This window comes from Psittacula echo (genome assembly GCF_963264785.1).
Source record: "Psittacula echo genome assembly, chromosome: 16".
Classification (NCBI taxonomy): Eukaryota; Metazoa; Chordata; class Aves; order Psittaciformes; family Psittacidae; genus Psittacula; species Psittacula echo.
The window spans coordinates 6787586-6813918 of record NC_137752.1 but is presented as its reverse complement, the minus strand read 5'-3'; the positions used below and the strand labels follow the sequence as shown (position 1 = coordinate 6813918).

Below are 26333 nucleotides of genomic sequence, written 5' to 3'. Positions count from 1 at the left end.
GGGAGCCAAGGAAACACAAGAGAGGATTTTCCCTTGCCCAGCAGTTTCCACTACACTAACCCCAGCCAGAAGCCTGTTTACTTGGGCACAGAGTCTGAAGTGCACGGCGGGTGGAGCTCTGCGCAGTTAGAACAGAGGGTATTGGTGTCAGCTGGCATGAGCAAATACCAGGAGGCTATAAAAAGCAAAGGTTACCCTCATTCCTTTGGCTTTCCATGCCAGTCTCTTGATGTAGAGGCTTCTAACCCATTGCTTTCATTAGTGACTATATATTAGTGGCATTTAAGCTCAACTCTCAGAGAAATAAGGGTATGTAGGGACAGGACAGGGGAGAATGGCTTTAACCTGACAGGGGGGAGACTGAGATGAGCTCTTAGGCAGAAGTTCTTCCCAAAAAACCATGATTTGGTCTCCTACAGGAGATGGCTTCATTTGAAGCCGCAGTGGATGAGGCAGGTACCACCAATGGATGCATTCTCCTCTCAGCTCTCCCCCTGTATAACCTCCTCCCTATTCCTACACTTGTTTAGTTCAGTATTCCAGGGTTCAATGTGCCTGCACAGAGATAACCTATTGTTCTCCCTCTCTCCTCCTGGGGAAGAGTGAGCAATGCACAATTTGCTTCTAAAAGCCCCTAGAAAAAAACCTGCTGATTAAAACCAATAGAGGCTGAGGCTCCGAATGGCTCGATGCACTGTTGATGTGCTGGTTTTCATTAAGATGCAGTAGATTGCAATGTTTTGGGGAAGACATTGCTTCCGTTGGAAATTAACAGCATTTAGTATTTCTCTTGTTCAGTTGCTTGCCAAAGGAAGAGGAAACACTCAAAGGCACACCAAAACACGGAACTCAGCCCAAGTGGGTACACAATTAAATACTTCCAGCATGTGAAACTTCAGGCTTATTTAATGGACTGATTACAAGAAGAAGAAAAAGAAAGATGACGTCTCCTCCTTTCCAGACCATTATCTGAAGTTGCAGCAGCCAGATGCACAATTCAAAGGGATGCTGTTAAGCAGCTCAGTACATTTGACTTTGAAAGAGCTTTTCACAAGACCCAACGTTCATCCAAGTGTTGTCACAGTGTTTGAAATGAGAGCAAACAGAAAGTTTGGGTTTATTTGCTTCTAACTGCTACCAGTTAGATATTCCTGTATGGAGGCAGGGGACAGGCAGATCCAAGTGGAGAAAAGCAAATAATGGGGGGGGAACTGATGCTTAACCTGAAAATACACCTGTGTTTACTCATAGGATGTGCCTTATGAGTAGGACATAGCAGGACCAAGCACTAGAGCATGTCAATGTTCACCCTCCCAAGCTGGAGTCCAGAGTGCCTCATTTTATCCTCTCCTGTACCTCCATTAAGCCTTTACATTGCCACCCTCATCTTCCTCTCAGCAGGCACCCCTCCATCCAGACTCCCACTTCATTGCTTTAAACAAGCTTTATTTTCCCAGTGGCTCTGCTAGAGCTCAGCGCAGCATTTTGGGGCAGTATCCCTTGATTTGACTTGTTAGCTTAAAAATAACAGGAAAGAAAGCTATATATATATATATGTACAAAAAAAAGGCAGTTTAGGAAAGTTTGGGTTTAATGCCTCTCAAACAGACCTTTTCTCAACATGTTACACATGGCCCAGAGCCAAGTTCTGCATGTGCAAGAATTAAATCACTCAGCAAATATAAAGCTTTGCCTGTGGTCATTGCTTCCATAGAATAAAGCCCCCTCACAACACTCCTTTTTATAGCTCCAGCCCAGCAAAGGCTGTCAGACACTTTTTAAGGCAAAGGTCAATGATATAAATGCATTGAAACCACACAGAAAAAAAAGTTCTGTTAACAGACCAATTGTGCACATAAGAATCCAGAAACTTGAAAGAAAAGACCCACAGTTTAATACTTGCATGGTGAGAACTGAACTGGATTTTGAGCATTAGCCAGGAATTTCTGTTTTGGGGGGAAATAGGGGGAAAAAGAGGGGGAAGGGAAGGAGGGAAACATTTTGATGCAATAACATCAATTGCTCAACTCCATTTCAGATTATTAACTCCATTAAAGCCAACCAATGTGCAGCTCTCACAAAAGAATCAATGCTGGGGCAAAACCAGGCTTCCAGTAACAAAAGCCTCTGTTTCTCCTAGTTTTTTTATGAATATACTTACTTTAGAGACCATGTAGGTAGTGCATATCACATCATCCATCAACTTTATATACATTTCCTAATGATTAAAACCATCACCAGCACGTGAAACTCTGGCCGAGGGAGCCGGCAGCGATTAGCCAGCCGGTGGGGATAGGGGCAGAGCACGTGCAAGGCTTGGATCCAGCACTGAGTGATCCAATACCTGGGAGCAAGGGCTACACTTGAGGCCAGGTTTGGGATCTCCCAAAGCAGGGGCTCATGCATCTGATCAGAACTATGGGCTTTGTGTCATACCTTAAGAGCTGCTGCCTTGATGCCTGCAGGGCAATAGCTTGGGGCTGGATGCGCTCACTGTGGGATGCTGATATACAGGGTAGCAGGCACTGGGCAGGGGTCATATATAAAAGCAAGCATTGGGCAAGGGGAACAGCCTAAATCCCAAACTATATCTGCAAAAGCCAGTCTGGTTTCACTTCCACTCCACCCAAGGGGAAACAGCCACTGGATGCAGGAAACCCCATCACTTGCCAAGTGATCTGTGCCATAAGTGGCAACATAACCCTGTGATGGGGTTTTTCATGGGACTGCAGCTTCACAGCTACAGAAGGGGATACAGGAGAGACCCCCACTCTGTGCATTACTCTGGGTACTGTTCTAGAGGAGGATGAGTTTTGACCCCATTTGGAAGTATCCCCTCGGGCACAGAGAACAGGCAACACCTCAAAGTCCTATCCCATGCCTGGCCTGTAGCCACAGAGCATCCCACAGGGAATTTTCATCCCCCAGGTCTGATGGCCAGGGAAGGACACACTGATGGGATGTGCCCTCACCTTGTACCCCCAGCACAGCAGATCCTCATCACAAGGGGAAAACCATAAAAGCACTAAAATATGTGATATGAGACAGCTCCTAATGTGCAGTTGCATCTGCAATGGGTCTCCACTCCTCCACAGAAACATCCTGAAGTCAGGGAGGGACATGACAGACATAAGATGGATGAGGAGATGGAGGACCATAGCCTTAAGGGCTGTTGGGAGACACGCTGTGCAGTTTAATGGTGTAACACAAAACCTCAGCAACCTCTAATCATTTATTTTCTTCTTTTTCCCTGTTTTCTCCCAAGAAGGAGGGAAGGGAGGAATTCATTTGGAATGTTTTCCCAGATGCCACAAGAACCTGGATGCCCAGGGACTGCCTGACCATATCTGAGCCAGCCAAAGCAGTTCAGCACCAACCTTCTGTGCCGTTATATTGAAAGCATATCCCCTCCCAGCCACCGCCTTGTAAACCTCAGATGACTCTGATCATCCATCCCAGCAGCACCCAGAGGTGCTCCTGTAACATATACAATTACCAGCAATGACAGGGCTCAGTATGAACGAGGGAGAACAAGCTGCTGAACTGTGAGCATCTGTAAAACAACCCTTGTGAAAAGGCTCTGTCACACTCTGATGGAGTAAGACAAAAGGATGCTGCGAGATGAGGTGGGTTCAGAAGAGATGTCACCAAGAGCAGTGCATTTCACCAGTGAGCCCGGCTCTTTTTGTGCTGATTTGCTGTGATGTGTGACAGCAGCAGGGGATAAATCTCTTTGGGCAACGCAGGGAAGTTAACATGTGAAAGCTAAATGCTCCAAGCCACTTCCATGGAGAGCCAACACTGTTGACACTCATACCCTTGTGACCCACATATTGCTCTTCCTTTAGGTCCATTGACTATGAGGACATGGGGAAGAAGAGAGCAGGAAAAAGACCCACGTTTGGGTTTCACCTCCCTGCTCCATCAGCTCAAACCACAGCCAAACCACTCAACAGGAAGGGTTAGTGCGCCCATGGGTGAGCCCGGCTCAGAGCTGCCTTTGTGGAGGGCAGAAGAAGCAGAGCTTTATTGTGAGGAACATTGGGCCATTGTGCTCCGCATTCCTTGCTTCGTGCTGGGGGACGGCATCTGTTTATATGGCAGCTCTTGACGGAGCAGGGACACTTCACAGCTCTGAAAGGCCACTCTGTGAGTGTCAAAGGGGCACCTTGTCTGGCCACCACCGCCTCCACGGCCCCGTCTCCCCCGCTAAGGATGCCCCGTGCAGATGGGAAAGCCGGGAATCTCCATCCCAGGGCTCTGCTGTCAGACAGGAGCTCAGTGGCTGGGTAGGGAGGAAGTGATGCGAAGACCACAATAAAGAGGGAGGTTGGATGCAGTCGTCTATGGTTTGGCGTGAGAAGGAGCAGCAAAAGCCTAACTAACCACAAAATCTCAACCCCAAAGAGTGGGTCCCAGCTTCTCAGAGCATCCCCAGAGATCCCAGCACTATGGGGACGGGATGGGTAACATCAATGCAGAGGATGCATCAGTGGGGAACACAGGGAGATGGGGCTGATCCCCAGTGGACACACCAGCTTTGCCCAATGTAGTCCCTCCATCAGATCTCAACTGATGCCTCCTCTCATGCAACAGAAAAAGCCATGGGCAGCGCACACTGCCCAAGGTCAGGCTGGGCACCACCTCCCCTAAACCAGAATTTAGCCACAAGAACTTAAAAAATGGAGCCAGTATGTTTGTTGAGGGCAGTCAGTGTTTAAAGTCTGCACCAGACAACACAGGAACAGCAAAACCTGCTGGAAAATCACCAAACAACAGGATTTCAGAGAAGCCACAACTACTGTAGGGGAGATGATAACAATCTGCCTTTCCCTGCCACTGTGTCCGGTCACTCGTTCCCCATCCCTGCCTGCAACAGAGTGAACATGGGTGCAGGTACAATATTGTGGGGCAAATTGGATGTAAAGGATATGAGTCTGTAATAGGAGAGAGGTTTAGATAGTTAAAGCACACAAAAATATGCTCTAACAGGGCAGTGTTCAGGGCCACACTGGACAGAGCCTTGGGTGCCATGGTTTAGTGTGAGGCATCCCTGCCCATGGCAGGGGATTGGAACTGGATGAGCTTAAGGTCCTTTCCAACCAAAACTACTCTATGATTCTATTCTTCTTATGATGTCCACATGTAACTGCTTCCGCTACAAAAAAAGCCCTGTTCTCTGCAGTGTGATGCTGACAAGGCATAAGTGGGAGATAATGAGCCTCCGCTTGTGCTCAGCCAATCTACAGAAGTCATTTAAAATAGGAGAAAAGGAGGAGGCTCGTTTTTGGGTTTAAAAATAAAGTTCTTGAGGAGCTGGGCTCCCAAGGTCTCTCTGCGAAGGGGAGCAGTGCCCAGTGTGGTTTGCTGGACTGCTAATTGGAATGCAAATGCAGTTCCCACGCAAAGGAGAGCCATTGCAGAAGTGTGATGACAGCCTAGAGACAGGAGATGAAGATCTTTCTCAATGCAAAATGAGAACTCCACCGCCTTCCCCCAGATAACCTCCTGTGGTTGGGATGTGCAGAAGCCCTGGGAATATGAGGTCTCTCATCTCAAACCATCGCCACGAGCACCCTTCCCGCGCAGGCTGGTGGAGCTCCACAAAAACCTTGAATTTCAATGGAATCTGCATTTTATGACTACCAAAACCCCCAAATTCTGCCGCACGTGGCTTCATACCACATGATGCTCAATCTGCAACCCACCTGGCTACTTCCCAACACCATCAGGACTGACATTCCTTATTCCTTCTCCCCTCTGCGGTCTCTTTGCATCCTTTCACATCCCACCAGCTCCCCAAGCTCCTTTGGGAACTCCAACCCAAAGGGGTTTGAGTTCCAACTCAAAGCCATTCACAGAGAACACTGTCCAGTGCTGCTGACCTCACTCTCAGCAGCAGACCCCATATGAGTGAGGGTCACAGGATCAGCCTCTCCAAAGAGAAGCCCACTACAAAGAAGGCACAGAGGGATGAAGACTGCCCTGTGAACAGCGCTCCCCTTTCAGCCCCGCAGCATCCCTGCTCCAGGGGACAGCAGTGTATGAATGCTCTCAGGGACCCTCTGCCTTAATTCTAATGTGAACACAAAGCATGAGATGCCCTTGAGGGGGTAAAACACCCCTGAATTAACACTTTGGCATTCATATGTGCGCTTTATCTTCTCTTTTAGAACGGAAATGAGTGACAGGAGCTCTCTCTAACATGACTTATGCTGAGCCTGCGGCATGAACCGTCCGTGAACCAGGATCCACACTGCAAGCTGTGTCCCCAGCCAGCAGTAAGGAAATACTGCTCAGTTAGGGAGGGAATGGAGTGCTGCATGCTGGGGCAGCGTGTTTCAGCATCAGACATGAACCAAGGCTAATGTTACCTCCAAGTATGTTGAAGCCTGTGCTTCCCATCACCCTCCTGCTTGTGGGGAAACTGAGGCACAGGAAGAGGGAGCAACATAAAGACCACAATTTAATATGCATCTGTTTTCAGGAGGGACAATGACAGTGTATTACCTCTGTTTAGAGCTTAAGGGAGCTGAAAAAGCCTAACCTGGTTTAGATGGTTAATCCAGGTTTAGTTAAACCATGTGGCAATCCTTAAACAATGAACAGCAGCTGTCCTCTTGTTCACAAGCACAGGTACAGTGCAACAGAAGTTGGAGGCTGAAGCATCACCTTCTCTTCCCTGGAACTGGAGTGAGTTCATTTAAAACCAAAACCTCCCAGGCAAAAAGGAAATCAAGGGCTGAACCATGCCAGTCTCTTGATTTAGAGGCTTCAAACCCATCACTTTCATAAGCGGCTATATACTAGCAGTATTTAAGCTCACTCTTAGAGAAATAAGGACCTGTAGGGACAGGCCAAGGCGTATGGCTTGAACCTGCCAGAGGGGAGACTGAGATGAGCTCTTAGGCAGAAGCTCTTCCCTGTGAGGGTGCTGAGGCGCTGGCCCAGGGTGCCCAGAGAAGCTGTGGCTGCCCCATCCCTGGCAGTGTTCAAGGCCAGGTTGGACACAGGGGCTTGGAGCAAGCTGCTCTAGTGGAAGGTGTCCCTGCCTGTGGCAGGGGTTGGAGCTGGATGAGCTTTAAGGTCCCTTCCAACTCAAACCATTCCATGATTCTATGCCTGCAGTGCAGAGCGGGGCTGGTCAGTGCTGCTAGGAATGTACAAATGAATATATAAGTGAAATGCAGCATCACTTGAGGTCCCCTGCTCACCAGGAGGGTGCCACACGCAGCCTCTTCCTGCCTGCACTCCTGCTCCTTTAAATCGATCAGCCAGAGGACAGGTTAACACAGGACAACTACTTCCGCATGCAGTTAAAGAGCTGTGCTATAGCTCCTCGTGTCATTCCAGCAGGGAAAGGCTTCCCCTGGACCAAACCACTTTCCTCTTGCCCTGTGCTTCCAGGCAGAGCCCTGCCACATCCAGGGCTGTGCCATGAGTCACTGGGGACACAATGGGCAAAGCCACAATGCAGGACATGGAGGGCAGGGCTGTGCTGGGACTGCAGAAGGAGCCCCACTGCTGCCATGGCTGGTGAGGCTGAAGACCACCATTACCCCAGGGCACCTTTGCTGCCCAAGCGAGCTCCTTGCCCAGCCATAGGGAGTTGGAGATAGGAGTTCAAGGCACAGGACTCTGCTTACATGAAGAAGACAGAAAATCAATGCACAGGGATGCAAGCCTGAGAGATGTGGGCTGCCCAGCCTGGGTATGGTGACCTTCTCCAGCAGCATCACCTTCACTTTCTCCATCAGGTAGGAATGTTCTTTCTTCCTCAAAGGACAAAGTAGCTTTCAACTGGAGGGAACCAAAGGATGGTGAGAGATGCAGCTGATGGGGGACAGCTCCTGGCTGGGGCCACATTGCCATGGGCTGGGACCACCACCAGGGCTTTGCAGCAGCACAGTCCTTCCATGCACCCATGTGAGTCACTGTCATTCTCCGCTACTCCATGACCTTGACCACAGCTCTTGAAACTCCAGCTTCTGTCTCCACCCTTCCTCTATGGACTATGAACACTTCCAGGCCACAGCTATCTTTAGTAAGCATCCACACAGCATCCAACCCAGCGCAGTGTGGTTTTATCTGAGGTTTCTAGGCGTTAACCACCATAGGGACAACACACTCCCCCTTCTCCAAGATATGTCAGCCTAGGATTGCATCCAGTCCCACAGCAAGCTCCAGCTTCAGCTACACACAGCTTTTCATCTAACACAAAACCCATCCAAAGCAGAGCACGGAAACCCTCTGCCATCCCAGAGGGGGATCTATGTGGATCTCCCCAGATAATCACATTTAAACCACCACCAAAACAGACCTTTGATTAGTGGCCATGGAGCCCATTCACAGCGACAGCATGTCAGGTCAATGTTCACTCCCAAAATCAACTCTGTGCCTCGGGAAAGGGATTTCTGTTATTTGTATTTGATGGGCTACATTTGAGGTCTGGTTAATAAACAGTGTACTGGGGTGTGCCATCTGGCCGGCCACAGAGCATGCCTAGAAATAACACTGATCATCATCATATGATGATGCTTTAAAAGGCAGTTTGACAAAAGCCTGGGCAAGCGGATTGAAATGGCTGAGGCATGTTTTGTGTGCCCTGAGAGCTCAGCCTGCCCCTCAAACCAGGGGGGTCACAATCCAAAATGACACTGCTGTTTCACTCAGACACTGATCTCAACAGCAGTTGCTTCTGTTTCAAGCCAGCACACAGCAATTGTGCAACTCAGAGATGGGCTGATGCTGTAGAGGAATGAGTAAATTAAAATATAGCTTACAGTGCTTTAATGTCAATAAAATAGAAGCTGGTGACTGGTGTTGGGCAATGCTTGTGGGCCTCATCCCAAGCAGGGATTGCCCAGAGGGATGGAGAGACATGCACTGCTCCTCCAGGAACGCAGCAGCAGGTAGACATCAAACCCAAGGCTCCAGACCCACTGTTTCCAGCATAACCCTCATCCCTGGATTCACACACACACGTCCCTGCAATGCAGAAGACATGCTCCCACCCATCAGGACAGAGCCCACTACAGGGATGCACCCCGGTACCCACATCCCAGCATCCATCCCAGCCACTGACAGCAGCGGATGTCTCTAGTCCCATACTTCTGCCATCTGCAGCTGCCTGCCTTGATGCAATAGGAATGGGTGCATTTTTCCTGCCGGATTTTGCATCCCACTTCATTTTCCCATATAAATCACTGCACGAGGCTGCCCCGCTCGCAGCCACACTGACGCCCCCAGCCCTACACCACAGACAACTGACCTAATTTCACTCTTTTTAAACACCCAGAGGTCATCTCCATCTGCAGCAAACCCCACTGAGCAGAGAAGCAAAGCACAAAGCCATCTCTGTTACCATCAGTCCTCCTCCCTCAGCCTTCCTCCAAATTGTGCCCTATGCTGCCCCTTCTAAATGCCTGAGGATCCACATCTCCCACATCCCTCAAGGCTGTATAATGATGTTGAAGAGGAGAAGCCAGGAAGGTCCCACTGCCATTTCTGGGTCCGTACCCATTGCAGTTGTGGCTCACTACGAGCACCAGCTCCACCTCATTCTCCTTCACAACTCTGAGCATCTCACCTGAAGCTCCCAAGGGTGTTTCTTGGCTGTCTCCATGCGAGACATCACCCATGTCTGTGCTTCACTGCTGCCCAGTGACTCAGAACGCTCCCTCCCAGCTCATCCAGTTGCTGCAGCAGCACCTCCCTCCTCTCCCAGCCCTTGAAGATCAGATTTGCCCCATTTGCTTTTCTGCCCAATTTCCCTTTCTGGTAAATCTGAACGAACTCTTTCTTGTCTATGGCAATCCCTAATGCTTCCAGGCACATCCTCCCATACCAACCACTAAACAAACCAAGTGAAACTCTATGCTTTCCACCCCCAAGAATCACCTTTTTTAGTAAGAAAGCCACTCCAGTCAACTGGAGCACTACTTAAGTTCTGATTTTTCAGAGCTTATAGAAGCAGAAAGATACAGCATGGAAACAAAAAGGAAGGACATCAACAGAGGGTTTGGGTGTTTGGAAAAGCAAAATACATGTATACAATAATGGCAAAGAGCATGTCCCTGCAGCACATGTCGCTTCTGACTCAGCCCCAGCCTGGGCAGGGAAGCGCAGATGTTCAACACACGCTAAGCCTGCAGCACCAAGCCCTAAAAGACAACAAGGCTGATGCCAGCACAAGCTCATTGCATCCACACACAGGTATCACCTCCCTGGCAGTGCCCTGGAGCTCTGGGAACGCCTTTGCTGGTGGCAGCAGGAGAAGGGAGCCCAGGAAGACTGGAGCATCCCAAAGGGTCAGGCTGCTGCTCAGCCCATTCTATGCAGTAACACAGAGACCCCCTCAACTCAGCAACAAATCTCTGAGTGACAGATCACTGGTTGGAAAAGGAGATAATTGCATGCTGGCTTTTAAAAGGAACAATGTGAGGGTGGGTAAGGTGAAATGAAGAGGAATACATTCATTATACAACAGCTCAAAGCATCAGCTGCAGTGACTTTCTTAACACAGCCAAGGAGAGGAGGTGGCAGGGTTAAACAACAGGCAAGGCAGGAGCTGACACTGCTGTTGGGCTGCTGCATGGCAAGGGCAGAGCATAAAGCTTCATTTGCCTCCATGTAATAAATAACCCTATGGAAAATAAACCTCTCCAAAGCTGTGCTCAACCCCACCTCCCCTCGAGCATTAAGGCGGTCCCATCCAATAGGGATTAATGGACGTGCAAGGACGAGAGGATGCGCAAGAGGAGATGTTCTGCTTCCATACAACTCAGAAATGCAAGTTACCTCCCTTGTGGGCTGCCAGGGCTTTTGCCACAGCTATAGATAATTTTATACTCCAGCTCTTGAAAGACAGGAAGAACATGCTTCATGAATTTTTATAAGCCCAGCTTCCTTCCTGCTTTTTCGTGTCTCTTTTTCCCCCCTAAATACCAACACCAGATGCCAAGATCCATCCTTGCCTGATCTGCATCCCGCATCTCAAAATAACCCCATATCCTGATGCCACACACGCAGCTCAGTGAACCACCACCTTACTCACCCATCGCACTGAGCACTGAGGGAGCCGGCGGGGCTGCATCCGCAGGGATGGCACCGATGTTGAACATCTGGATCCCGGAAGAAGCCCTGGGCACAGGTCTCGCAGCGCAGCCCCACGTAGCCCTCGAGGCAAGGGCACTGCCCCGTGGTGCTGTTGCATTCCACGCTGGCACTGCCCGCGGCGCTGCAGTTGCACAGGTCTCCTGTAAGGGGAAAGAGAAGCTGAAACCTATGTGATGGGGACACGCACTTACCAGGGCCAGTGTCTCTGCCCTCCCCTTGCTTTCCCCAAGCTGGAAGCCTCACCGCTGTAAGGTGCTTTAAGATGCTGAGATGATACAAACAACTGTTGTGAGCATCCTGGGGGATGCTATGGACCCGGGGGTTCAAACCCCATGGTTCACGTTTCAAATCTCTCCCCAAAGAGCTAGACCATGGGTTTAACTATTTAAAGACATACATATGTAGCTATATATAGTGTCTGCACATAGACATGCACACATATATACATACACACTTGTCTGGTTACATGCCTCCAGGAGCCAAGTGCTAGCTCCTTCAATATTAGGGTAGAGTCAGCAATAGGTGGCAGAATCACTGCTTATCAGATCCTCCATTTCATCCCTGATTTACCAACAGGCTGGTTGTAGGACACCAGGCACACACAACACACCTGCACCATGAACCAGCACCAGGATATCCCTCCCACTCCTGAAGAATGGATAGAGTCCCATGACTGGAAGCCAGAGGAGCTTAAGGCATTTAGACCTGTGGCAGGGCTCCCACTGGAACTGCCCTCAAGGAAGCATCAAGCACATGGAAGTGGCTTTAAAACCTCATGTGGTGGAGCTGGGGCCACTTAAACCACAACGGGCAACCTTCATCCCCATGGTGAGCTGAGCCTGCTTTAGGTACCCCATAGGTGCCATAGGGACAATCCGTATTAAGAGGCCTATGGAAAGCACGCACCAAGCGGCTGCTTTAAGAGAAGCAAATCTTGTGATCAAGTGAGGAATTCCCAGTCCCCCCACATGCTATTTCTCATCATACTTTAAAGCACCGAACGCACTGAAGGGAACCTCTCCCCGGCAATTTGTTTCTGCCAAGAGCTTTATCTCCATTCCTTCACTGCAAAATATTTAGTGCCTTAATAATTTAAAGGTCTTTTTCTGCCAAGAGTGAATGATAAACAAGGATTATTTGCAGAAGTAGTGCAGGAAGCATCAGGGGCTTTACGCAAACGCTGGTGTTTGTTATTCCCTGGGAAAAGCCAGTGTTCAGCGCACTCCATAGGGAAGCAAGGTCCCTATCCGCAGAAATCTTGACTCCAACCATGTCAAGACAACCCAAGTCTATGCAAGTACAGGTTTTTCACATTATTTAACATTTATATTGCCCACTTGTGCCCCAGTCCAATGGGAACGACCTGGAGCAAACCACGCTTTAGTGACTGGATAAAGATTAGTTTATGAATACAGAAGTAATCTGCTGGAATCAGACCACACTGAAGATCTCCAAGTACCATTGGAAACACAAGCCCGAAAGTCTCCAGCATCGCAGGAGCATTGTAAAGGCTCCCCAGTGCCCATCATCCCTGGGGACCTTGGAAATAGCTCCTGGTGCTTTGACTTCTCATCTGTTTGCTTCCAACACACAGAGATAGGAGTTACTGAGCTTTGTGATGCTGGCAAGGCATGCACAGTGTCCCCACAGAAGTCATTTTGTACCTATACACCTGTGAAATTGCACCTAAATACGCTTCAATCTAAAGCTGCAAGTAGGACAAACACCTCAAGATCTGCAATTATCCACTTGAGCAGCCACTTCATGTAATGAACCAAATCCCCATCGCAATTATCCAAGTGGAACCTGATCGATTCGGGCACTTGGGCTTCTCCCAGCCCATGGGAGCCAGGCAAACTTGTTCAGCAAAGAAAAAAGCACTTTGGAGTTTGTCAAACATGCATCAAAACAGATTTACCTTTCAAAGTTCATTACATGCAGTGCCATTAGACCTGCTAGACTTCATTAAGCAAAGCCAACAAGTAGTAGATCAGTTGTAACGGTCATGTTAGGGCAGGTCCAGCATGGGAGCAAGAAGCTGCTCCATGTGGACGCAGCTGGAAAGAGCTCCTCCATGCTGATGGGGACCATTCATAAGCACTGCCCCAGTTCTGCCCCTCTCCATCCAGGAAGTGATGGACACAGCTCAATGAGAGCCATCAGAGCTCAAAAGGACACACGGGCACATTGCTGTAGAGATTCAATAGCCTCATCCACTGCAGGGCATGAAAGGCCTTTAGAGAGACAGGGCTGTGGTGCAGCAGCTTTAGGAGCTTGGTTTTGTGGACATGCTTGCACTAGGGAGAAAAAAGAGGGATGTCCCCAAATATATGACACTGACAGGAGCAGGGAAAACTGATGTTGACAGCATATCAGTTATATTTCCAAGAATATCAGCCAAGGGAAAAACACAAGAAAAACCAGAAGTCAGGGAAGAGTTACTGTATATATTGGCAACAGCCTTGTATTTCTTCTGGCCTTTATCAAAGGGCCTCAACCATCCATCAAAAGCATCCAGCCATTGCCAAGCCATGGTGAAACCCATTGGGAATGTCACTGCTACCTGCAGAAGCCCCACACACACCAGGCAGCAGCGGAAGGCAAAGGCAGGATCCTGCCAAGCCCTGCTGCCTTATCCAAGGGATGCAAACACAAACAGCCTTGCAATAGCAGCTGATTTGGGGTTGATCTTGGCAATGGCACCAAGTCCCAAAGTGAGTTTTCCTTCCAACACTGTGCACTGAGAAGCTTCTGGGAAGCTTTATGCTTCCCAAACCTGCAGCACTTTCCCCATGCCTTTTTATCTTTTCCTGCAGGTCTTTGCCCATCAAAACTGCACCAAATTGGGTCAAAACCTGGAAGCAGCTCAGCGTCAGCAGCAAACTCAACAGTAGCGCAGATGCCACCAGCTCTGCTGTTGCCGGTTTCCCATGAGAGCAAGAGAAATGCTGCAATAGCCCAAAATAACACAGGCAAAAGCAGCTTTGTGCTCACAGGCTGGTGAAGCTTCGGCTCCAGCTGCCTCAGCAGCAATGGGGGAAGCTGGTTCTGCTGCCAGCGGGGGCACGGGGATGAGCCTGTCTGCTGTGGATGCTATTGGGAAGATGCAAAATCATCCCTGAGTGTGTGATAAGACACAATGGGGGTGATAGAGAAGAGATACCCATAAAGGGATGCTTCCTTTGCAGGCCCTTCATCCCCAAACCACCCCAGAGAGGTGGGGAGGGGTGGTAGCCTGGTTCAGGGCAGCAGCATCACTTGCGGTCCCCTCTACCTACCTCCAAGCCACCCTCACTGCACCCAGCTCATCTCACATCTGCCTGGCTGATGCAACCCAAAAATGCCCTAAAGCGCCTTTGGTTGCAACAGAGGAGAGGCAGCAGCAGCAGCATTAAAATCCATTGCCCAGCACAGCATTGAGGTTTGACATGGTGATGTTCCAGACTATGAAAACCTGAGGCTTAATTTAAAAGACACTTTGTTGTCCCAGTGGCAGCCGGGTTCAAGATGAGAAGGGTCCATAGCCTGAACAGGAAAGTGATAACAAACATCTACCTTCGACTCTGGGAGCACAGCAAAGATGACAAGCACTGCAGAGGATGATCAGGGAACATTATCCTGGCTCCTGGCCAGAGCCTGGGTTTTTGGAGCATTTATTCAGTTTTCTCAAGCAAATGCTTTAGATGTTGAAGGTAACCTTCAAAATCACCTTACCCAGAGCTTTGCAAACACAAAGGAATGAACAGACGTGGGTGAACCCCACTGCTACCCATACTGGGGTGCTCAGCCATGGTTGGAGGTATTGTGTTGAGGGTAACACCATCAGCAATGGGATGCAAGGGCAAGGAGCCCTCAGGAATGGGGTGCTGGTCCAAGCCCTGACTCCCAGCTCATACAGTGACTCACCCTCGCCCTGCCTCAGTTTCCCCATCCACAGGGTGTACACCCAAACCCCATGGCCTCCAATCTCTGCTTGTCTCTGCCACTTCTAACACACCAAGGTTTCCCTTCCTTCCCCATAAAGCACCATGCAGCAGCTCAAAGCACTTGGCTATCAGTGATAAAAACACCACCTTTGCTTGTGAAGGTGCTGACAGGCTCTAATTACTTAACAGCCTTGATGACATTTTGAGATCCCAGAATAGAGGCACTATAAAAGAGCGTATCACCACCACATGTTACTCCTTCAAGCCCAAAAACCCAAACACTGCTCCCTTCATGAGCAGCATTTTAACCTTTACTTTTCATTGCTTAGAGGCAGACAGGATAGAAGGAAAGGTTTATAGTTTGCTACAGCAAAGGACAGGCTGATGTAGTGGAGACAGATTTAATGTGCAGCTTCCCTTAGCTGCAGCACTGAATTGATTCATTGCTATTAGTTGTAGGTTACTAATATATTAGAGAATAGTTATTTATGGGGTTTATTGTATTGGATGTAAGCAGCACCAACACAAGCAATAACCCATGCCCTGTGTGACACCACATCCCTTCATCTCCCATCCCCTCACAGTACTTAAGCAGGGCTCATAATGGTATAAAAATGATGTCTCGGATTATGTTTTCACATGCTTTCGGTCTTGCAGTGGTTTAAGTGTTCTCACATCTTTTAAGTGTGATTCCTTCTCCCATCCGAGCCACTTAATGAATGAATAATTGAAAACCAGGTGAAATATTTACAAAGAGCAAAAGAAAACACTATGAAACACATCAAGCTATCTGTGTGAAACCATATTTGCTGGGGACATCCTGGAACAGTGCAAAGCCTGAACAAAGTCACCTACTCATGGGAGTCAGTATGGAAAATCCAAGATGCGCTTTATTAGTTAGAAGAACGCAGCTGAAAGAGCAAGTCCCAGGGCTGCTATTTATTGTCCTGCTTCAAAGCATCCCCAGGGAGACAGCCATTTCCTATTCTCTGGACTAGAAGAAGGAAAAATAGTACAGATGGATAGATAGACAGATGATAGATAGATTAGATGATAGATAGATTAGATGATAGATAGATTAGATGATAGATAGATTAGATGATAGATAGATTAGATGATAGATAGATAGATCTAACCTGGAGTTACTGTTCTGGTTTTGGGTGCAGCCCCAGCTTGGTTTCTCAGCCTCACATGAACCATGCAAAGACACAGCTCAGTGAAAACCTCACCTCCCAAATACCCCATCAGGTATTCTGCTGGATTTAGAAGAGCAATAAAGATGCCAGGCTTGTAGTTACACTAGGTTTATTCCAATGAAATCTCACTTCACACCAGTCTGACCTTCCAGATATTAAACCAGCATCACCAACTCAGTATCCCATTCATCTGCACAGAGAGGATGGAGCTACTGCATTCCTACACAGAACAGCATCCCACCCCTGAAAGGCTCTGTTTTGGTATTAGTGTAGCAGCTCCCCTCCCCTCTCCCCATACTTTATTCCTAAATTCAATCCCTGCCTTCTGTCCCTTCTCCCTCATTTCCCCCCTCCCAATCCCTCTCCAGGCACCATTTCTGACAAATCAGGAATAAAGGGATCAGGCAGAAGGTTTAAAAACCCATCCAAGGCCATTTCCTTCTCCCTTGTAATTAAATTGTGGAACTCATTGTCAGGGGATGCTCTGGGAGCCAGAAATACCTATGGCTTCAAAGGAGGACTGGATAAGCTCACAAAGCATAGGTCCACTGGTAGCTATTAAACAGAGGAATCTAGAAGCATCCTGAAGGGCTTATTTAATTAATTTTATTAATAAAAAATTATTTATAAATATTAATATTATTTATAAATTATTAATAAAAATTATTTATATAAAAAAATTATTATTAATTATGCCCTTGGCATCATCTTCTGTCCAGCCTTGAATGGGTGAAGCTTTGCTCTGACCCTGCAGCTCTGATTTCTCCTTGTTTCCACTGCTCAGGAACGGCTACAGCTCCAGTCCTTCCCTCCAGGCACACAAATCCCCCTTAAAGGGTTAGACACAGCTTTTCCCACTGGGAATCTTTTCTTATTACAGCCAGAGCCACAGCTGTGCTCCTTCCCCCTGCCTCTCAACAGCCTCTTTCCTTTAGCCCCAAGAAGATATTTCATTCCCTCAGTACAACCCACCAGTGCACTAAACCTTCCCCAGCAATTGGATGAAGGTCAGGCCAGCGCCATCCCAGCATGGGATACAGGATGAGAGTATCTGTGAGCCTCACAAGCTGCTGTCTGTCAAGAGGAGGTCCTATTTTACCCAGCCCTTGTCAAACAACTTCACTGAGCTCCAGCCCATCCCTTCCACATCTCTGATGCCACCATCCCAGCGTGGTCAAGCAGCTTTTGCATTCAACTCCATCACCCCTCACCTGGGTAGCTGGGTGCAACCAAGCTGACACCATGAACGCAGAAGCTGCTATCCCAGTATAAGGATGCTTTCGCCTCCAACCACTGCAGTGAACCTTCACCCCATGGCTTGCAGATCTGAGAAGGCACAGGAGTATTGAGCTCTCCCATAGGGAACTGAGGAGCATCTGCCATGGGCTAAGAGCTCCTGCAGGAACAGGATCAGAGCTGAGCTCAGTTGCATCTAGATGGCATTGAGCACAAGAGTCAAATCCTGCATTACCAAGGTGCATTAAAGTGCTCAGACCTGTCATTTACTCTCACTTGAGGCTACAGTGCAAAGCCAGAGTGGTGGGAATAGGATCTCTGGCTACCCCCAAAATGTTTTATATACATAGAAAAGTGTCTTGCCATTTTGCATTCATCTTATTACTGAGTGCATCAGGTTCAGGGCACTTAAGGACTCCATCAGGCTCAAGGCACTGCAGAGCCAGGCATGCTGCTGATGAAGAGAACAGCATCATTCACATTAATGCTGTTAAAAGCTTTATACAAGTCACTTGTATTGTTCCATAAAAGGATTGTATGGGTCAACAGGGGGAGAAAGGCAGGAATTCCTCAATGCTTTTACATCACTTGTAATGCTGTTAGAAGATTGAACATATTTGTCGAGGAAAATTACATCAGATTAAACCTCTCTTATCACTTGGAAAGAACGACAAAGCCAAGGTCCCAACTCTCAGGGTCACACAAGCACTTTCTACCAGCAACAAGCAGGCAGACTTGGGGTTTCAGCCAAACTCCAGCTCAGCCCAGACCATGTCACCCCTCTGCCTTTAATCTGCATTCTCAAGGGGACGCAGCATCACTCCCTTTATTCACAGCCCTCCTACCCCACCAACCATGAATAAAGCAACCACTCTTTTCCAGCTAACCCACAGCCACACATTAAAGCCAAGGCTGCTTAGTCCTTGGGATTAGTGGTTTTTACTCCTTCCCCGCACCTGCAATTGAACACAGAGACATTTGGCTTCTGAAAGCTCCTTGTGAAATGCAAGCACTGAGCAATGTTGTTTTATTCCCTTCCTTTTTGATGCTGAACAAGTTACCAACCTGCACGGCGAGCTTTGAAACGGCTCATTCCCATGTAAACGTGCATCAAAGAAGTCAGGCTCGCAGGTGTAAAGCTGTCTTGGGAGACTCAAGGATCAAACCCTGCCAAAAACAAGGGAAATCTGGATTCTCATTAACCTCCTATTCCTCCTGCACTGGGAAACACCCAGCTCATGGCACCACCACAGAGCAAAACAGCTGAGGAGCTCCCATCGACAGGACAAGGGGATGTCAGGAGAAGCAGGAGTGGTCCAGGCTATAAGGCACAAGAACGCATAGGAGGGATTGCACAGCTGCAGCTGAACAATTATCCCTATGTAACAATACACTTCCACCCGCAGACAAACCCTCCGGGTCTCTTCCTAAGCAGACTGTGTACAAAGACGAATGTGGCCCTAAACTGTTTATGATACAAGAAACTACAGTAACTTCAAACAGACCAACTAAATGCTGCAGGATTAAAACCTCAACAGTTGAAAGAAAACTGATCCAAGCCCTTTAATTACTGCAGAAATAGTTTTGCTGGCATTTTACTTGCGTTGGTTTGATTTTTCCCACTAATATTTCCACGAGCATCTGCAGCCACAGAAATATTCCACGTTTCTGACTGAAAGTCTCTGTATTTCTTACCACCCAGCATGCATCAAAGCCAGCCCAGCTCAGGGCTTAGAGATAAACAGGATGAAATGGAACTTTGGCAAGTCCCTCCACAGCAGCACACAGCATCCCTCTTTCAGCAGCACCTCTTAGGAAATGTAAGTACTTTAGTCAGCAAAACGCTTCCACATTCAAAGATCCAGACAGCTCATATGGGACAGGGCTGGGAATTTAATAGTAGGCTTCAATTTTAGTACCTACCAACCATGTCCTAGCAGAGAAAGGGATTAGGAAGAGCTGCATGAATAATCTGAACTATAATCATCTGTTGAAGTCTCCGTATGCTCAGATCCCTGCAAAAAGTAATTAAAATCACCAACTTTGCTCGGTGCTTTAGGGAATTGCAGCTCATGAATGAACACAGTGATTTCCACAGGAGCTTCAAAAGCACTGCAGAGAAATATCCTGGGGGAGAATCATCTCTTCAACCATTTGTATTTGGGGTATCAAGTTGTGTTGCACAAATCACCAGCAAGAAAACAGGGGTTAGGGGATGAGTTGGAGGATGAGCTCCAATGAACCCCTGTTTTACTGTTCCCACTATACAAAGCTGGTACCTGCCTGGGTGAGGCTCCTCCAGTCCAGTGCCAGGCTCCTGCATGGGCTTGCACTGACAGCCCAGGTTACTTTGCCTTCACTGCTGATGCTTTGCTGCAATGCAGACACGGGCCAGGATGGTCCCTGCAGGGCAGGATGTGGATGCAGTAATGGGATACAATGGGACAGTGCTACCCTTGGCACTCAGCAGTCTGCAAATGCCTAGGCAGGGCAGGATTCCTTTGCTCCACTAACACAGGATACAAAGGAGGGACCTTGTCCAGCTTGCATGGAACTAATCTGCCCAGCTACAGGAGCTGCCTCCTGCCTGCACATACCTAAACCCAAAATACATCTCTGGACCTTGCCTGCTGACAGCACCCGCAGATGCAATAGCATCTCCTCAGTCCTCACCATTAACTACTCGCCACTGACACCAGGCAGAGCTACCAAAGCTCAGTTCAATGTAGGATGGATGTGGTGAGAAGCCATCCTTTCTTTCTCATTTAAAGCACTCATTTAAAGCATGGGGATGCTGACAGCAACGGTGTTGCCATCAATCCATAATTCAATAGGAAAATGCTGGGAATCACGTCCTCCCCCAGCGAGGCGTTGGCGAGAGGCAGAGGAGCAGCTCTGCAGCTCCTGGAAGCAGCAGATGCTCCCTCGGATGGCTGCCACACACGTAACCTCCGGAGATGGTTTTCACCTTCTGGGGCAGCCCAGGCTTCAACCCAAGTGAGCAGGAGCCCTTTTTGAACTGCTCTAATAATTCCCCAAGACCAGAGATGCATCCAAAGGGAGGCTTTGGACATCCAAGAGAAGTGGATGTGGACCAAGGAAGTCCACACTGCTGCAAGACAAGCAGCAAGGTCAGATCCTGAGCCCCACCTCCCGCTCCTCCATCACACCCCATGGACCATGGGACCAGGCGGATGTGTCCCCCCTGTATCCCCAGATAACCTCCTGGATGCACAGGAGCTTCCGTGATGGAGCACAGCACCCCCTCTCCACCAACAGAGCAGACTTCCCTCTCCCATGGCACTTCACATGAACAAAAGCCAACATCAGGAGCAACTCTGTTTAAATCCTTCCAAGGCAGAGCTGCTGAAGGGGCTCGTGCACGTCTCCTCAGCTGGTTTAGCACGAAGTGATGCTCTCTGCAGACGCACGGCAGGGGCATGGGGCATTTTTACACCATTTTTGGCCTTTTTAAGGAGGAAGAAAGGGCAGAGCCGCTTTGGAGGGGTTGAGGCCGGTTTATGCTGGAGCCTGTGGAGAAAATCTGGAATGAAAACTTCCATCAGTAACTCCAGCAGGTGCCCAGGGCTGCTCCTTTTAAGATTCAGCTCCTCCAGAGGAGCAAAGGGACAGCTCCGTTAACAAAGGCTTCTTTTATCCACAGTGTTAATAAACACTTACTGAAAGTGTTAATCAAAAGAAGCTTTGCAGAGCCTGAGCTAAGACCCCGGTCCCTCTCAGCTCATTGCATTTACAAGCTCGGAGATGAACTAAAGCCTCAGCATCACAGGATTCATTCCCAATACACTTCCCTGGTTTTTTTCCTCCCTATTCTAAATAAACATATTTAAATGCAGACTTTCAGTCATTACAAACAGCAAAAGTACCTTTCTTCCCCTCTCATTCACTTTAAAGGCTGCACAGAGGAAGGGAGAAAGCACTTGACAGTCTGAAGCCAGCAAGTCCCAGATCTCTCACTGCTCCCAAGCTTGGCTCCCTGTTTTGTCTCCTTGCTTAATAAGTGGAATTACCATAGCAGAAACTCCAGCAGGAGAGAGGGACAGCACGAAGCATGAGTAATCAGAGCTGGTTTCAGGCAGGTTTTGCCCTTGTTTCAAGGTTATGATGACACAGTGCCACGGGCTAACTTGGAGTTACCATAACTCTTGCCAGAAAAAGGAGCTGTAGGTTCTAATGTGCAGCAAGCTGCTGGGATAGAGCAAGGAAAATGCCTTGTGAGCTGGGAAGAAGGGTTTCCTGCTCCATAGGTTTTATTCCTGTATTTTATAATGCAGCCTTTTGCCTGCCCTGCTACACTTTGCACGGGACAGTGATGCATTCCCCTCCAGCTTGCATTGGGTGACTTTAATTCCCCCTTTAAGAACGTATTTCACCTTTGCTTTCATCCAGCACCTTCCAACCCGGGTTGCAGATCTGCAATGAGACAGTATTTGCTGGCAAGCCTATGGAAGAGAAGCTGAGCGTTCAAAGAGCGAACTGATACGGGCCAGGGCACGTCATGGAAAAAGGCACCTGGATGGAGAAAGCCGTCACTTATCAGTGGAAAGGAGGAAATGAAACAGATCCATTATGTGCTGGGGACCGCTGAGGGGGAGCAGGCAGCAGCAGGGACACCTCAGTGCATCCAAGCCGTGCTCCAAACCCTTCTCCATTGATTGCAGCGGTGTCATACGTTTAGACAGCACAAATTTCCACCCCTTGCACACAGAGCAGGGGCAAAGTCCACCCGCAGCAGGTTCTGCCTCCTGCTCCCCTTCGATTTAACCTGACTTCATCCAGGGCTGCGCATCAGCTTTTCATTTCCATCTCCTTGGTCACCACGCTGCTGCCGACACAGATGGACACTGTTGCTCCCGCCTTAGCCATTGGGTTTGTATTTATTCCCAGCAATAAGCCCACCTTCAAGAGGAAGGTGCTTCCATTAAACAGCACAAGTTCAGCAACCACAAACTATAACTCAAAGTCGAAGCCAATACTCTGAAACCCCCACAATAAATACAATGGAGTGCAACAGGTAACAGCCTTGTCCTGCAGAACAGCCAAATCCTCTCTAAATAGGCAAAAGCCATAAGAGCGTGATGGGAAGGATGGAGGCACAAGGGTTTCAGTCACCAACAGCTTGGGCACTAAGCTAAGACCGAGTCTGAGCCAAGACGCTAAACCCAAAGGACTGATGTGCACTCAAAGCCTCCTGGATCACCACTCGCATCTTGCAACAGGAACAGCATCACCAAGGGGGAATTACCTCCAAGGCAGAAGGCGCAGTCTTGGGCTGGCAAAAACAAGCCTGAGCCCAAGTCAAAAATGAAGCTCCAAACCACAGCGCTTCCTCCGTAGCCGGAGGGTCAGCCAGAAGAGGTTTGCTGACATTTCTATACTGACCATTTCCCCATTTTTGAGGGCTTTATAATGACTGTTTTGGCATTGCAGGGGGAGGAGCAGTACCTCCCCTTCCACCGGCTCTGCTGCCAGAGAAGCCTTGCAAAAACAGCATCCGAGTCCCATCTGCAAAGAGGCATCCATAATCCTACCAAATCCAGGGGAGCTGCAGGTACCTGACACAACACAGAGAAGCTCTACTTTGATACAGAACACACTTAAATATATTACCTGGTAGTACATATATACATACATATATATATACACAGGGGGAGAGGTATTAGCTCTAAGGGCTGCCTAGCTCATGTATGTATGTAACAGTGGGCACAAAGGAGATCCCTAAGAGGGACCACAATGCTATAGGTGGTGAAGCAGAGTGGGAAGCACTGATTCCCCAGCCCACAAGCTTGAACTCACCGTCTACACACCTATGTGGGAAGCTTTAAAGGGGTTTGTAAACCAACAAGCAGTGACACTCACTGCTCCAGGCACCCCCTGACACCAAATTGGGGTGCTGGGGGGACAGATCCTCTCCTGGGTATGGTAGGACCATCACCCCCTCCATCCCACCCCAAAGCTTGCCTTCTCCTGCAGGAAAGCCAGCACTGCCCTTGTACCCAACCACCCCTTCAGAGATCAGCCCCTTTCCTGTTTATTTTCCATTTTAAACGGGTTAGACACGCACAAAATCCTCCCTTGGAAAGAAACCACACCAAGATGTGAAAAGAATGGGTTAGATTCAACAGTGCGGCATCAGCGCTAATCCACGTCAAAGGGCCGCGCTGTCGACAGCTTACTGTAAACTTCCAGGAGGAAAAAGAAGAACTGCTTACAATAAAACAGTTAAATGCAGACAAATGTTTGTTATTCATTATGTGGAGTCAAGCTTGGGTTTCTCAGCACCAGCACCAAGCCAAAGCAAGCGAATTAATAATACAGCATCTTTTACAGGGAGCTCCACGCCATGCCCTTGAAGAGAGGAAGGCTGCAGGCAGCTGAAGGCTCTGTTTGCTTTGCTCTGGTAACAGGTATTTAGTTTTCTACATCACTTTGCTTTATCATAGCCTGCAATCCGGCCCAGCAGCCCGGCTCCACCTCCCCATCTGCTCCCCACACCAGCTGGTCCCACAGCAGAGGGGATGCTGTGCAAGAGGTGGGGATGCCATGCAGCCCACTGACCCCAGTGAGGGATCCCCCAGCGCTGCCTGGGAATAGGGGGGTATTGCTGGAAAACCCACAAGACAGAGCTTAACATGACATGGCTGTTTGAAGGAGGGGAGTGCCAGGAGATGGGACGGATGTGCTTGTGTTCGAGACACCCAGGAGCTTAAAAACAAGGCAAATCCCCCCCCAAGATCCTTCCTTAAGCACTGGGAATGGGAAAAAACCCAGTTGGCCACAGCAGGGAAAGGCAGAGCTGGGGAAGCTCCAGCAAAGACATCTCGTGTGCTGGCACAAAGTGAGCAAACACCCAGCCCAGGCAAGAGCAGACAGATCAGCGTGCTCTGCTTCCATTCCAGTAACCCTTTTGTTTGGATCAACAACCTGGAGCAGCTCCTCCACCTTCTCTGGGTATCCTGGGGTCCAACTGCATCCCAATGCAGCTCCCCACAGCCCTCAGGCTGCAGTTTGGGGTAGGAAAGGGTGAATGGAAACAACCCCCCCACACACAGCCTGTGCCAGTGCCAGCATTGCGCAAGGCACGGTGCCCTCTTTCCACATCCACAAAGGAAGAGCACCAGGAAGGTGTGGATGCCTCTGCCCTATTACTCACGCGTCTGCAAGTGAGACGTGTTTTGGGGAAGCAATTTGGTTTGTAGGAGCCATATCCAAGAATCCTGCCTATTCCCTGATGTGGTGCATGCATCCTGGTGCTCCTCCCTGAATAACTGGCCCCTTGCAGCGCCCAGGTTAGCTTGCCTCTGGTTTGGAGCAGAGGAAGAGCAGGAAAAACACAGTCTATGATGTTTGCTTTGTTCCTGATAACAAAAGGCAAGAGTTACAGCCAACAACAAAAAAGCAGATCTATACAAATATATACACTATATATATTTATATCTTCCTTGAAATAGAGGGCAGGAGGAAAAGGGAACTATTGAAGTTTCTCATGGACCAAGGAGCTTCAAAAAACGTGGAGGAAAGGAACAAAACACCAAGTTTCAACTCTTTTCAATGGAAAAAGTCCATTAAAGGAAAAAGGATCTTTTGCTGAAATACATATTTTGCTGATTTTGAGAAAAAATTCTGTTCAGAAGATGGGAAAAAGCCTGCACTGAGAGGTTTTCAGCTAGCATTGCTTTGCATCTTGACAGTGCTGTTCATGAAAGCATCCTCATAACCTGTTATTGCCGGAGCATGGTGTGCCCAGTGAGAAGGTGGGTCTGACCACACGCTGGGTGTGGGATGGGGTTAGGAGACAACCCTGGCCTGTCCCATGAAAATGAGGTGTTATGAAAGGCAGGAGATAAAATATATATGTTAAAGGGGAAAAAATCATCTTCCACTTCTGTGTTTTGCCCTCAGGGAGGGGAAATCCTGATTCTCCAGCTCACAGATGGTCCTTCTGCAATGACCTCCTGGTTTCCACCCCATTGGCCATATCTGCTGAAGGGGAAGGATTGTGGAGGAGGGATGAAGGACGTGAGGCTCCCTCCCCAGTGGCAGTGCTGGAAGCACCGCATGTCATGGGATGCATCACCTTGGTCCACCGGTCCCTTCCCAGCCACGGCCACATCTCCCACCACAGGGAGGAAGCTGTGGGTTGAGCACACCCCTCCCCAGCAATTAAAGTCATTTCCTTAACATCGACCAGTGCCTGCCGTCCTGTGACCGGCCACAGAAGCATTAATGATACCCCAGCAATTCAAACCAGTTTCCTTCTCATTCAGGTGTTGCTGGACCTGAATCACAGCCACGTTGGGATTCAGCAACAGCACACAAGGACTGAGCATCACCTTAATGGTTGTTTTTCCATCTTCTGCCCCCCCAGTACTACACGCACAGGGATGAATTCAGAGTGATGCCACCAATGAAACGCTCAAATTAATAGCACTAAAGTGTAAATGCTCCACGTGACAGCGGCAGGGCCATGCTTGGGAAAACGATCTGTGAAAGCTTAAAAACCAGCGCAAGATGAGACCAGTGGGAGAGGAACAAAAAGCAACAAAACAAACAGTCCATCTCAATATCCTTTTCATAAGGAACCGAAAGGAACACATCAGAGAATAATCATTTAGCACAGATCAAACAGTAGAACTAGCACATTAAAAATACATGCAAGCATTAATCAGCTACACAGAGTTATATGCCATCATTTCCATAAATAATACAGGATCAAAGCAGCCCAAGCAGCACTATCAGTTAATACAGTCAGCCAGTCAGTCAAAATAGAGTAAAGCTGCCTCAAAACAGTGGCAGTATCATGTGCCAGGAACAAAGCAGATCCACCTGAGAAGTG

The 26333-nt window shown here is 48.6% G+C and overlaps 1 protein-coding gene across 1 annotated transcript in view; it reads right to left on the bottom strand.

Annotated features, from left to right (window-relative positions):
• Positions 1-26333, bottom strand: part of MEGF9 (multiple EGF like domains 9) — a gene marked incomplete at both ends in the record, with an annotated part of 44064 nt that overhangs the window by 9583 nt on the left and 8148 nt on the right. The window contains one exon of the mRNA XM_080630378.1: positions 11057-11258. Coding sequence (XP_080486504.1) covers positions 11057-11258 — 202 coding nt within the window. The remainder of the gene's footprint in view (positions 1-11056; positions 11259-26333) is intronic.